Source organism: Podarcis melisellensis (assembly GCF_964234715.1).
Source record: "Podarcis melisellensis genome assembly, chromosome: 6".
Taxonomy (NCBI): domain Eukaryota; kingdom Metazoa; phylum Chordata; class Lepidosauria; order Squamata; family Lacertidae; genus Podarcis; species Podarcis melisellensis.
The window spans coordinates 30,656,459-30,669,806 of NC_138538.1; the positions used below are offsets into that span (position 1 = coordinate 30,656,459).

Consider the following 13,348-nt stretch of genomic DNA (forward strand, 5'->3'; position numbering starts at 1 on the left):
ACAAGAGACTGTGATCTATTCCCAGTTTAAAATGCAGGCAGTGATCTACCCATTGTCTTTGGAGGGACGAGGTACATGTGTGGAAGGAGGTAGCTAAGTGGATGCGGGAGGGGGGAGTTTAAGTGGGGGTGGGAAGGAAAGGGAGGCAAAAGTTCTCTCTCTGAGGAGCCAGCTGGCTTCTCTTCCCACCCCCAGCCAGCCCCTCTCCCTCTCCCTCCACTTATCCAGCTCTCCACCCCACCGCAGCCCTTTCTCTCCCCCCCATCAAAGGTAGCCGCATAGCTGACGTGCATCCGGATCATGCCTGCCCCCCCTTTTACCCCCACATCCGGGAAGACTGGACCAGGCGACATTCCTTGTTCTTTCCTCCTGTCCTGGTCTTCCCTGCGGCGGAAGGGGGACCCAGTGCCAGGGCCACCACTGCAGCAGTGACGGCTAGGCTGGGTGACATTCCTTGCACTTGCTGCCCGGCCTGGCCTTCCTGGCGGCAGTGGAGGGACCCAGGGCCACTGCTGCAGCAGTGAAGGCCGGGAATCAAGCGCAAGGAATTTCGCCCAAGCCTGCCTTCCCAGCGGTGGAGGGACCCATGGGGCCGCCACTGCAACCGGGCTGGACAGCAAGTGAGCAGGCAAGGAATGTCCCTCCCCCTGGCGCTGGGTCCTGCTGCTGGCGGGAAGGTTGAGCTGGGCAACATTCCTTGTGCTTGCCTTCCCTGCGGCAGGAGCCAGGGGAACGTGCGGCGACATTCCTTGCCCACTTTATTTAATCCCACGATAGACTAGGATCACTCCTGTGATCTATTGGTCGATTGTGGTTGACTGATTGGACATGTCTGACATGCACAAAAACAAGTTACAGTAGGATTGTCCTGTTCCATTATTTTTGCAACACTTTGGAAACAGGAGAAAGTAAGTAACTTGTGCGTGTTGGCAAAAAATGTGATTGGATCCTAAGGTGCCATTCTGTGCAGCCTCCATCTAACATCAGGGGAAAAGGCAGTTCTGTTGATTTTCCTCTCTTCCCCTCTGGAGTAGACTTTCAGGGGTGTGGGGAGAGGGGATTTGGCAAAAACAGAATCTCAGGATCCATCCATAATTTGCTTGCTTTTCTGATGGTGTAAGATGCTGACACTTTTGACTCTGAAAGTTTCACAGTTGTTACTACACCAGATTGTCTAGAACAGGCATGTCCAACCTCAAGTAGGTTGCAATCTACCAACAAGTATCAAAAACTGGCGGCGATCTACTACCCTCCAAAGTCGTTTAAGATAGAGAGAGGGATAAAGGGATCTTTATTTCACAGATACAGTAGTTATGTTTGGATATCATCATGATAGATTCAATTAGTTACTAGATGAACAAGTAACTAAGCAAGTGAGAAAAGTCAAACTATATTTTTATATTAGTTTGGACAGATCTGAGAAGCCAGCTTCTCTCTCTCTCTCTCTCTCTCTCTCTCTCTCTCTCTCTCTCTCTCAACTCTTCTGAGTTGCTTCTTCCTTGCTCTGCAATTCTCCTTCCCTGCCTCCCCCCACCCCCACGGCATCCTCACTCTTTCCCTCCACCTCAGTCTTTCTCCTTCTGCATCTTTTCGTTTCGAGTCCAGTCATGCCCCATCCCTAAGTTAGTGCCCTGCAGAACACCCCCCCCCACACACATAGACACCAGCCCTCCCTCAGGGCACCGTGTCCCCCCCACCCCCACCCCCCGGTGCTCTAACACACACCCCGAGCGCAGTGCAGAGCGGGTGTCAGGAATGAAGGCAAGCTGGCTTCCTCAGTATGTCCCTGTTTTGTGTCTTGCTTTCAAAATAAGATGGTAACATTGTAGCAAAATTTGGAAAATACTTGGCTAATTATTTGAAGGAACAATTGAAAGTTTTTGAGGGGCACTAGGGTACCTGTTAGGGCACTGAAGCACCATTCCTTGAATACTGAAAAATGGCACTGCTTGTATGTTTTCACAAGTTTATCTGCAGGCATGAGAGAGGATTGAAAACATAATTTTTAATTTGAAGGCACTCTGTAGGAAATGCAATTAAACTTTTCAAATAGGTAAAACAAGTTTTATCTGTTCCCATTTTTCTAGGTCCGTGATGTACGCATGATTTCAGACAGAAACTCCAGACGTTCCAAGGGAATTGCTTATGTGGAATTTGTTGACGTTAGTTCAGTACCTTTGGCAATTGGATTAACAGGACAGCGAGTTTTGGGGGTACCAATTATTGTACAAGCATCTCAAGTAAGTTGATACTAATTTCTGTTCTAACTCCGTTATGATCAGTAAATCTTACTTCATGTGCACTTTATTCTTGCATTGCAGGGGGTGGATTAGATGACCCTCCGGGTCCCTTGCAACTCTACAATTCTATGAGTCACTTGTGATCGAGTCCTTACATTCCATTCTCAACTCTGGATAGATCTGAAGTGTCACTTAGGGTTATACACGGCGCTTGAATATGACCAGTATATTTTTTACTTCAGTTGTTTGAGTTTGTCAACCTGTGCCATACCTCAAAGTGCTGTTGAAGATTAGGGAACTTTTCAAAAGTAGTTTGACCAAACAATGATTGATAACAGCTAAGAGACAGAGATGGCAGATAAAAAAGTTTATTAGAATAAACTAGCATGCCTATTTGCAAATTGAAATGCCATCTACTTGAATATTATTGTTAATAATAATAATAGTATATTTCTTAACGCTTGTGCCTAGTTACTTACGATAAACAGTACTTGATAGTAGACCAAAAGGTGGAAATCACTTCTAATTTATAAACAGTTGCATTTTTAAGATGGTGAATGCTTAGTTAAAACTTGTTTGGCACTAAAAATACTGGTGATGACAGCAAACTCCTAATCTTGAATAATTGGAAGCCCCCCCCCCTTTTTTAGTACTTATTTTTGAGTGCACTAAACATACAGTGAGTTGGTGGGCTTCTGCTAATATGCATGCTTTGTTTTTTTGCTTAATGTAAGAATACAATTTTTGAACTTGACCTACTCTGTAGTGTACTCCTCTCCCTCCCACACCCACCCAGTTTTGAATACAGTCTGAAGCATTCCTCAGTTAAATGTAGGACAGTTAACTGTTAAACTTTATTTAAACTTTATTTAGTAATGTGTATTGTTTCTATTTGGGATAACTTTTCTAGGCAGAGAAAAACAGAGCAGCAGCAATGGCTAATAACCTACAAAAAGGAAGCGCAGGCCCCATGAGACTGTATGTGGGATCATTACACTTCAATATAACTGAAGATATGCTTCGTGGAATCTTTGAACCTTTTGGGCGGGTAAGTTTTTTAGTTCATTGGGGACAACTGCACCTAGTAGTAGTGACAGAATTATGAATTCCTGAAAGGTTTAATTGCCTAACTTCCGTTCTCTGATTTTAAAAAATGTTAGTTCAAGTAGAAATAAAAACTACATGTATTCATTTGACCCTAAAGACCAGTCTTGATTGAGTAACTTACAGTTGCACTTCTATAGTAGTGGATGCCAAGTTGCGTAGACTGCTTTCATAGCAGATTGTAAAAATTAAAATAATATTTCATCTATCTAACTGCAATATTATTCTGGTTTGTGCTTTCAACAACACTGTGATAACATCAAACCGTGGTTTTGCACCATGGGATCACATCTTGTGCTCCCTTTCCTCCTCACTCTCCAGTTTACAGTCCCAGTTTTCAGGCAATATCACAATTGGAATGTTTGGTTGTAACTGCAGTTGATGGTCTGAGAACGGAGCACTTAGGCATAGCACCAAAGTATGATTTAGTATTATGTGTGACACATCTATTCTTTAGGATTTCACGATCCAAATCTTGAGGATTTCAAACATCCAAGGGAGCTACTAGAACATTCTGTGCATATTCCAATTTGCATTATGGTCCTGGACAAACAGACTTTGTTTTCTTCTACATCCTGTTCTATAAAATAAAAATTGATGACAGTAGGTCTTATATACTAATTAGTACTGGTCTTTGCAGATTGAAAGCATTCAGCTGATGATGGACAGTGAAACTGGACGTTCCAAAGGATATGGATTTATTACTGTAAGTTTATAAAGTTTATTGTGGCAAACAGGTTCTACTGATGTCAATTGAATATATTGTTTCCAAGTAAAAATTCTTAGATCTTAAGATGTTCTGATTTTTTTAGACTTGTGATCCTTAACTTAGTTTTAGTTTACATGTGTAAAATTACAATATGTACCACACCTTTTATAATGTGCCCTGAAAGAAGTTGAAGATAAAATATTTTAAGTCATAAACATGAATAATTCTGAAAGTTAGGTACTAAGCCCCAAGTTTTGGGTATGTTCACAATGGTAGAATAATTCCAGTTTTTATTAAACATGAGCAACGACTGCTATTGTACTGGACTTCAAGTTGGAGTGTGCTAAATGAAGATGGCTGCTTCACTACCAGATAATAGCATTCAGTAGAGTACAGTCATATCATGGATCCTGAATGCCTTGCTACTTGGACGTTTTGGCTCCCAAATGCTGCAAACCCGGAAGTGAGTATTCCGGTTTGCAAATATTCTTTGAAACCCAAATGCCCAACGGGGCTTCTGCAGCTTTGGTTTCCGAACGTTTTGGAAGTTGAATGGACTTCCGGAACGGATTTCGTTTGACTTCCAAGGTACGACTGTATGTTGCTGTGTTGATAAAAGCAAATTGAAAATGAAAGGATGAAGGCAAAATTGTCCATAGACAAGTGTGCAACTTCTCAAGTTACATAAAATTACTAAATGCAAACATCAAGTTGACAAACTCTACAACCCCTTAAACCCGGTGGAAGTATGCCATGGTTTGCATTGCCTGGCAGTTAGTTTGGGCTCCCATGTAAATGTCTGTACCTATGGTTTTATAGCAAAAAAATCAAATACATTGTGGCTTCTGTCACACTAAACCAGTTATTTGAAGGGTTCTAGTATTAGCTTGATGACTGAAACTTAATAGTTTCATTTTTAAAACTGTATTTTAAATGACCATAGATTAATTTTTTTAGTTTTCAGACTCTGAGTGTGCTAAAAAGGCCTTGGAACAACTAAATGGGTTTGAACTAGCTGGCAGGCCAATGAAAGTAGGTCATGTAACTGAACGTACAGATGCATCCAGTGCTAGCTCGTTTTTGGACAGTGATGAACTGGAAAGGACTGGAATTGACTTGGGAACAACTGGCCGTCTTCAGTTGATGGCAAGACTTGCTGAGGGTAAGTACATTTGTAAAAAGCATAGTACATATGGTATTTTTGTGAAGAGAACCTAAGCTTACAGGGTTAAACAGCTCAGAGTGTACGCCCTGCCTACTGTTGGGAGGGGGGAGACTGCGTCATTTCCGAGTCTCTCAGGTCTTTGTTCTCTCTCTCTACTTTCGCTTTTGAGGAGAGTGGACGTGTTTTCACAATGCTGTTCGACAATGGATAGTCTGCTGTAAATAAAACTGCTTTTAGCTGCTAAGATCCTGAGTGGACTTTATTTAAGCACACTGAAGCAAGCACTGGAGTTTTTTGAAGCTTCCCTTACCGCTGCTGATCTCTGCGTTTGTGCTCAGAGCATCGGAATGTGGCCTTTGAAGTCCGAGGCCTGGCCAGGAGCTGCACAGCCGAAGCGGGCTGGACGCCAAGATTTATCTGAGCAATAAATCAATCACTACTATATGATTTCAGTCTAAAGGAAAGCTCACTGCCAAGTTTTTCTAGCTAAGTGGGACATAGTCATCTCCATGTTGTAGACCTTCTAGTTTGGCTACATTGATTCCCAAGACTTTAAGCTGGTTTGCATACAGTGCTAAAACCATGATTTAGTACTATGGGCATGAGGTGAACAAACCTAAAGCTGCACTTCCTATTTCTCTTTCCTCCTCCTGTGCAGCTGGGAAATAAATGCCTGCTGCATTTTCTTTGAGTTTTGTGAATCCTAGCTTGTCACAAGGTGCTAATCAGAATCAAGGTTTAAAATAAACTTGTAAGCTTCAAAGTTAGTAAACTTTAAACCATGGGTAATGACACTGGCTTTAACTAATCAGAGTTTGTTGTTAAACTGTGCTGTCTGGAAATTAAACACAGCAGAAGTCTTCCCAAACCTTGTGGAAGTGGGAAGGGATAACTGTAAAGCTAGTAACTTTGATTGGGCTCATTCTGGTTTGTACTTGTAGCACAAAACAATTTTTCATAATTTTAGTATCCTAGTTAAATGTAGACCCTCTAGCACAAGATAGATTAATGGCTTTCTATTCCAGGTACTGGCTTGCAAATTCCTCCAGCTGCACAGCAAGCTCTACAGATGAGTGGATCATTAGCATTTAGCGCTGTAGCAGGTAAAATTGTTTTTTCTAAATACTGTATTCTGGAAGTTATTCTTAAGGAAGATAACTTACTCACCTGTTGATTATGATATGTTAGCTGATTTGCACAACCACAGCAATTTTCTGTATCACTTTATTTAATTTATTTCAATTATATACCACTTAGTCACAGAAATTGCTAAGCAGGGTACAAACAGATTACAAAAGTAACAGTGAATAAAATTTTATGTAGGAAATAAAATTAATCATAAAAACAGAATGTATTTAAATGCTTGCTGAAATAGAAAGGTTTTCAGGCACCTGAAGTTCAACTATCAGAAGGCCCTGTATAATATCAGTTGTGAGGGAGTTCTACAGAATCATTGTAGTAATGAGTTTTGAAGCTACTAGTGATCAGGCTATCCCTGTCCAAGAACAGCCATAGTTGATAACCATAACTTGTAAAAGGCACTCCTAGTCACTGAGTCTACCTGAGCCTAAAGTGACAGAGAACCCCTGAATTATGAATCTGTTCTTTCAGAGAGAGTACACATAATCGTGTCCAGAATAGGCAGGATATACAGGACACATTTCGCATAACCAGTCTTGAATTGCTTGTGAAATTTTCATATGACCTCTTTCTTTTATTGCTTCTTGTCTGCTAGCTTATGTAATAAACAGTGACAAATTTTCTTAGAGGAATGGTTGGTACTCTTTAGAGCGTTAAGGGGTGTGAGAGAGAAATTTGCATTCCAAATATTATATTGAAATGTTCTCTGCAATATTTTTCTTTAGATTTACAGACACGACTTTCACAGCAGAGTGAAGGTGAGACTGATTTTGAATAGAGTTGTGTATTGCTAGAAAGACAGGCATTTACAATTCCACCTGCCTGAGAGCAAGGACAAGTGCTCCTTACTACTTGCGAGAGGAACTCTCAGAAGCTTTAGACAGTTCCCAACAGTTTGGAGAAGAAAAGATACAGCATGAATTTATCCTTTTTCTTTCCCTGTCCAAGCCTTGGACACAGGAGAAAACTTCCACTGCATTCAGCCTATCATACTTGGCTACAGAACTTGGTAGCAAGGAGAAATGGATGCTCACCTAGTTAAGATAAGGTGATATTAGTGGATCCAGTATGAAGATGACATTTGAGCTGTTGTCTTTTGTTAAAGTAAATAATAAAGCACTGGGTCAGATAGAAAAGGTTTATTTCTATTTTCCAGTTCCTCTTCTAAAAGAATTTCATTTTTCACCAATTCTGGTGTGGACGTGCTGACACTCAAAAACCTATATATACACTATTGGGATTTTGGGTGTAGTCTTATTGTTCTCAGACAGTCCACTCAGTTGTACTCTACTTGCTCCAGGGCCATTTCTGAGTTGGATCTTAATTTTGTAAAGCATAGGCTCTTTTGATCTAAGGACATTTATGCAAACTTATTTGTCTGGTGCAAGATGAAGGAAGAAATAAACAGTTGACAGTCTCCCTAGTTAAAGGAGCCATATGTTGTTTTATTGGAGCCCCTTTGACCCCCCCCCCCCCGGGCATTATTTACGACTTTAGTAATGCAAAATGTATGTGCAATATTCAAATAACAAGCCCTGCCAATGGAAGCCTTTGCAAGAACTTATCCTTCTCCTAAATTGGTTGAGGGGCAGGGAACACCCTGGAAACAGTGCACAGGGGGAGAAAAAGAGAGATCATTGCATCAGAAATTCCAACAGAGCAATCTGCTTAGCACAATGTTAAATTCCTCCCTATATGTTTCAAACAGTATCTTGTCCTCAGAAATGGGGATGGGAGTAGGCCTATTGAAGTTAATAAGGCATGTTAAAATTAGGTTCATTAACTTTGGCACCTCTGCTCTAAGTAGGACTTAGTTAATTACAACCCGTGAATTCAGATCGCTGTTCAAGTTACTTGGTGCTTCTTGACAGGGACATAATGCAGTCAGGTTACTTGTTAGCACAGTGCTCAACAAATTGAATGCAAAATATATCTCCTGACCTCCTTGCCCATATTAAAGCCTTTGAACTAGAACTCCAGTTTTTAAAAAATTGAATGTGAAAGACTGCTTATTAGGAAATGTATTCTTGCAACAGAATCATATTTTGTAAACCTTGGTTTTCTATTTTGTAACGTCGTATTATGATAAATTTTCAATAGAGTTTGCCCTGATACTTTTAAAGTCTTAGTTGTAATCTGAGGGTGGAATTCGGCATTGTGATATTACAAACGTTCTGCCTGTGCAAGTGTATCAGCTTGCCAGGGGAACCAATCTGCCTCCGCTGGCATGCCTCTCTCAGCCAATTGCGGGGGAGGGAAAGAAATGAAGAAAGTCTGTTACGCACAGGGCTTCTGCTGACAGGGCTTTTAGGTGTATCCCACCCTGAATTTTGTGCTTCTTAAAATAAGGAGAAACTTACTCTACACTTTCCTCTCCAGTGTTGGCTGCAGCTGCTTCTGTACAACCACTTGCAACACAGTGCTTCCAGCTCTCCAATATGTTTAATCCTCAAACGTAAGTTAATCTCTCTCTCTCTCTTTTTGTAAAATCTGTTTTATTTCTCTATTTTCAGTATACATATGAAGAATAATTAATTAATTTGTGTATTGTCTTACTCTTCAGTGAAGAAGACGCTGGCTGGGATACAGAAATTAAGGATGATGTGATTGAGGAGTGTAACAAACATGGAGGCGTTGTCCATATTTATGTAGACAAAAATTCAGCTCAGGTATGTTGATTAAATCAGTACCCAAAGGTGGTAACTTCTATCTGTTCCTATACTTCTACAAGATGTGGCTTTACACCACTGTACTACTAATAGTATGGTCAAGTACTTTGGGAGCATTTTATGTTCTACAAACAGACCAGACTATAGTATTCTCTGTGTGATGCCAGAAAACTCTGTTACTCAGTTGTCAGTGAACAAAAAGTCTATACAGTGGTACCTCAGATTAAGTACTTAATTCGTTCCGGATGTCCAGAGCACGATTTCTGTTCTCATCCTGAAGCAAAGTTCTTAACCCGAGGTACTATTTCTGGGTTAGCGGCGTATGTAACCTGAAGCATATGTAACCCGAGGTACCACTGTACAGACATTGATTCAATTACTATTTACATCATTGCAAGGTTAAAATACATGCTTATGAATCCTGAATCACTGGCTGCAAAGAATATAGGTTCAGTAAGTACTGCATGGACACAGTAATTCAGTTTTACTAGCAAACCGGAGGTTAGACTAACCCCTTTCCAACCCTGGGAGGAGCGTGGGGAGTGTTCATGTGACACACCACACCACAGCTGATACACTAACATGTCATGACACAGTTTGGAAAGCTCTGCCATAGGCCATCTCAGTTAAAGGAAAAAAGATAACACTTTGAAACCTAAATGAGATTTGCATGCACCTAAAACTTTGATGGGGAACCTGTAGTACTCCAGATGTTGTTGAACTCCCAACCTACCTCAGCCAACATGGCTAGTGGTCAGAGATGGTGGGAATTGTAGTCCAGAAACAACTGAAATACCACAGATTCCCCATCTCTGCCCTACAAAATCATGTAGGAGTGCTCCTTAATCTAGTTCTGCTTTCAGATGCACAGGTGGCTATGTGCTCACCTTTGACTGATATGCCAGATACAACCATTTCTGATGAAACTGGACCATGCCACAGTCTTTCAAGCCTTCGTTACCTCAAGCTTTTTGTGGCACTGCCCTTTAAAAGCTTTTGGAAACTTCAGTTGGTACAAAATGCTACCATCAGACCTTTGTATCAGGTTAAACATTCAGAACAAATTGCTTTCCTTTTTCCTTTTTTTTTATTACTTGCATGATGTACTTTAGCATAAGCTGCCTTGAATTAACTTTGTGCAGAAAAGGCAGGATATAAGTATATTAAATTCATTTGACGGATTAAAATATTTATTCACATTTAATCTGTATTGTTCCAGCAACTTGAATTGTTGATTTCTGTTGAACTGCAAGTGAACGGTTCTGTTAAATGCAGTAAATGTTGTTTGTATTTCAGGGTAATGTGTATGTCAAATGCCCTTCAATAGCTGCAGCAATTGCAGCTGTCAATGCATTACATGGAAGGTGGTTTGCAGGTATGTGAACTGAAGTTGTTTATTACTATTATTATTAGAATTAGAATTTATATACCGCCCTATTACCCTCAGGTAATATTTGCCTTGTTGCTGTCTAACAGGTAATAGGTATAGATAAGCAGCTGGGACTTTGAGAAATAAATAGTTAGGGGAGTTGTTTCTTAGAACACCACCTATAAAACTAGGTAATCACAAGTACTTGGGAGAAGTGGTATCAGTTTGCAGGCTTCCACTGAGAACGACAGCATCTCTACCATACTTCTTGCAAATTTATCTTCAGAGCTAGTAAGCCAGTGCCCTTAGAACACATGTTGATTTGTGCCGCTTAAATAAGTTCTAATACTTTTAATTGTCTAGAATAGATTGATGATTTGCAGTTGAACTCAGATGGAATTGACATTTTTGGGAAGAAGGTTATTTCTTCCCACTTGGGCAATTGCTGGGTGAGATATATAACCCTTCCACCTGTTTTCAGTTTGCCATCCCTTACCCAGGATACTTTCCCAACAATTATATTACAAGAGTATCAACAGTTCCATTTAAGTTTAGTGTAGCCTTTGATGCCCCATCCTTCTTTGCCAGACAGATTTTTGTACGTTACAGCAGTGGTTTTCAACCAGTGTGCTGTGTCACCCTGGGGTGCCTTGAATGATGGTCAGGGGGACCACGGGCAACACTGGCCCCTGTCCGTCTTTCTTTCCCTCCCCCTTCTGATGCCTTCTTGCGTCTCTGCCTCTCAAAAGGCTTGCACAGCTGTTAGTTGCAGCAGACCCGGCTACAAGCTCCCCGGTTTCTCTGGAGCTGGCCAGGGGGTGCTTCCCAGGCCCCTGTAAGGCAGTGTAAGGAGGCACCTTTCCCTGCAGCACCTGACCATCATTCAAGGCCCCCCGGGTGCCATGGCACACTGGTTGAAAACCCCTGCCTTACTCAGTGATATTTTACTGTTAACTTACTGTAACCTTAATATTTTTTTCATTGGACTGATTAACAAGTTCTAAATCTGGAAAGTATTGCTCTTGTTGGACAGATGATTTTTATGGTTTTTTCTTCTTTTTGTTGTTGAAAACCTCCCTGAGCATTGTAGATGCATTGTGAGGATAGAAGTTTACTAAAACAATATTCCTTGGAGGTCTTGTAATGAACTTCATAGGCATTGCACCTTTCTCATTTTGTTCATTCTTGTTTAAAAAGTAAGCAAGAATTTTAAGCAGTTTTTCCCTCTCTCGTTTCTTTTAGGTAAAATGATCACAGCAGCGTACGTACCACTTCCAACATACCACAACCTTTTCCCTGATTCTATGAATGCAACCCAGCTCTTGGTTCCTGCTCGGCGATGAAGATGGATTTAGTCAGTTTTGTACATAGCTATTTTTGAAGGAAGACTTGAGTTACCTTTTTAATTAGAAGAAGACAAAAGGAAAGGCTGTAAAGTCCTTTTGTGTACATTTCCTGTTACTTTTAAACGAAAAACAAAAAATAGAGTAAGCAGGAATGCTGTGTGTTCATTCTCTTGATTAGCATTCCCACTGTATACAAAGCTGACTACTTGTTCTGCCTTGTAATTCTTGTACATTTAGAACATTTGGCTAAAGTGATCTGTAGGAACAGATGTAGCTCATAGAAAAGATTTTTCTGTAAAAGGTGGACAGGACATAAATTTTAATGTTTCACAAGCCTTTTCTTTTAATGCAGGTATTACATTTTACATTCACCTAAATGTAGATGCTCTGCTAAAGGTTAATATCAGATTTAACTGGACATATTTAGTGTGTTTTGTATGGATCAAAAATTTGAGAGGCTACTGAGTGATTTCTTTGGCCAGCTGTTCTGCTCACTTAATGTTGACCAGTTGGCAAAATTTGGAGGATTATAGAAGATTTTATTTCTAGATGGTAACTTTTGATTGTCTCTGTAAAAGTTTCTTGTAAATAAGGTGTAAGGTGTGTTTAGAATTCCAAACAAAGCTATCTCTGCATTTCCAGATTAAAGTTCCATTGATTGCAGGGAATGTACCTAAGTTTGAAAGTTGAAGTAGGAAATGCAGGAATATATTTTGTCTGGTTGCATATAATCTGCTCTTTTTTAAGCTCTGTGAGCTCTGAAATATATTTTTGGGTTACTTCAATGTGTTTGACAAAACAGCTTGATATTTCTATCAACAAATGACTTTCATATTGCAATGATCTTTGTAAGAACCACTCAATAAAATTCTCCTAAAGGCCTCCAAAAGCATTATTTTTGAGAACTCAAATTAGGTGTAACCAGAAAAATGCAAATTGTGAATAGTTAAAATGCTGGAAAATCAGCAACAGTTTGAGTTTCTCTTTCCCTCCCTCCCTCTGTTCGCCTTAGTGCACTCAGTTTTTCCTTACACACATCCACCAGAATTTATTAGTTTAAAAACCAAGCTACATTTGTCATGGTGTAGAGGAGGGGTCCCTAACCACCTTGGGCCTACAGGCACATTTGGAATTTCAGGAGTGTTTGCATGACCACAGATTGACTGCTGCTGTTACTAAATGTTGGAAGCATACACAGCTATCATCTTCTCTTGTACAAATGAGACATGGGACAGACGAAGTTCACCAATGGAGGGGGAAAACCTAGTGAGGCCTGCCTGTTAGTTGGAGCAGTGTACTACTCTGCTCAGCACAAGTAGTGCAGAAGCAAGTCCATACCCAGTGTTGTATCATCTCTTACTCCTCACAATGACTTTGATGGCCTTTTCTTCTGGACTACTCTATAATGTCTATGTGGATGGCAAAGGTTGCCAGATGGGTACTTACAACTCCCATGTGTGAATTCCAGTGAACACAAAAAAATCGAACTTAGGTTCACCTGTCTGCCGCTAACAGCCATGCAGCTGTTAAAGCTCGAATTGCAACATAGGATACTATATCACCTAAATAACCTATCTGTAAAGTGTGTGGCCCTTGACAACTGATG

The 13,348-nt window shown here is 40.5% G+C and overlaps 1 protein-coding gene and 1 long non-coding RNA gene across 5 annotated transcripts in view; one reads left to right on the forward strand and one right to left on the reverse strand.

Moving 5' to 3' along the window:
* RBM39 (RNA binding motif protein 39) overlaps positions 1-12,631 on the forward strand; it is a 33,431-nt gene extending 20,800 nt beyond the window's left edge. For all 4 annotated transcript variants that reach the window (XM_081917003.1, XM_081917004.1, XM_081917005.1 and 1 more), the window contains 10 exons: positions 2,088-2,240; positions 3,151-3,288; positions 3,985-4,050; positions 5,011-5,215; positions 6,244-6,321; positions 7,084-7,116; positions 8,738-8,813; positions 8,922-9,027; positions 10,324-10,402; positions 11,639-12,631. In XM_081917003.1, the coding sequence (XP_081773129.1) occupies positions 2,088-2,240; positions 3,151-3,288; positions 3,985-4,050; positions 5,011-5,215; positions 6,244-6,321; positions 7,084-7,116; positions 8,738-8,813; positions 8,922-9,027; positions 10,324-10,402; positions 11,639-11,739 (1,035 nt within the window). In that variant the 3' untranslated portion in view covers positions 11,740-12,631. The remainder of the gene's footprint in view (positions 1-2,087; positions 2,241-3,150; positions 3,289-3,984; positions 4,051-5,010; positions 5,216-6,243; positions 6,322-7,083; positions 7,117-8,737; positions 8,814-8,921; positions 9,028-10,323; positions 10,403-11,638) is intronic.
* On the reverse strand, positions 7,123-8,731 carry LOC309373208. The gene is made up of 3 exons (XR_014169841.1): positions 8,365-8,731; positions 8,015-8,326; positions 7,123-7,774 (listed from the first exon to the last, which is right to left on the reverse strand). It is a non-coding gene; the product is annotated as an uncharacterized lncRNA (long non-coding RNA).
* Positions 12,632-13,348: the final 717 nt, after the last annotated feature.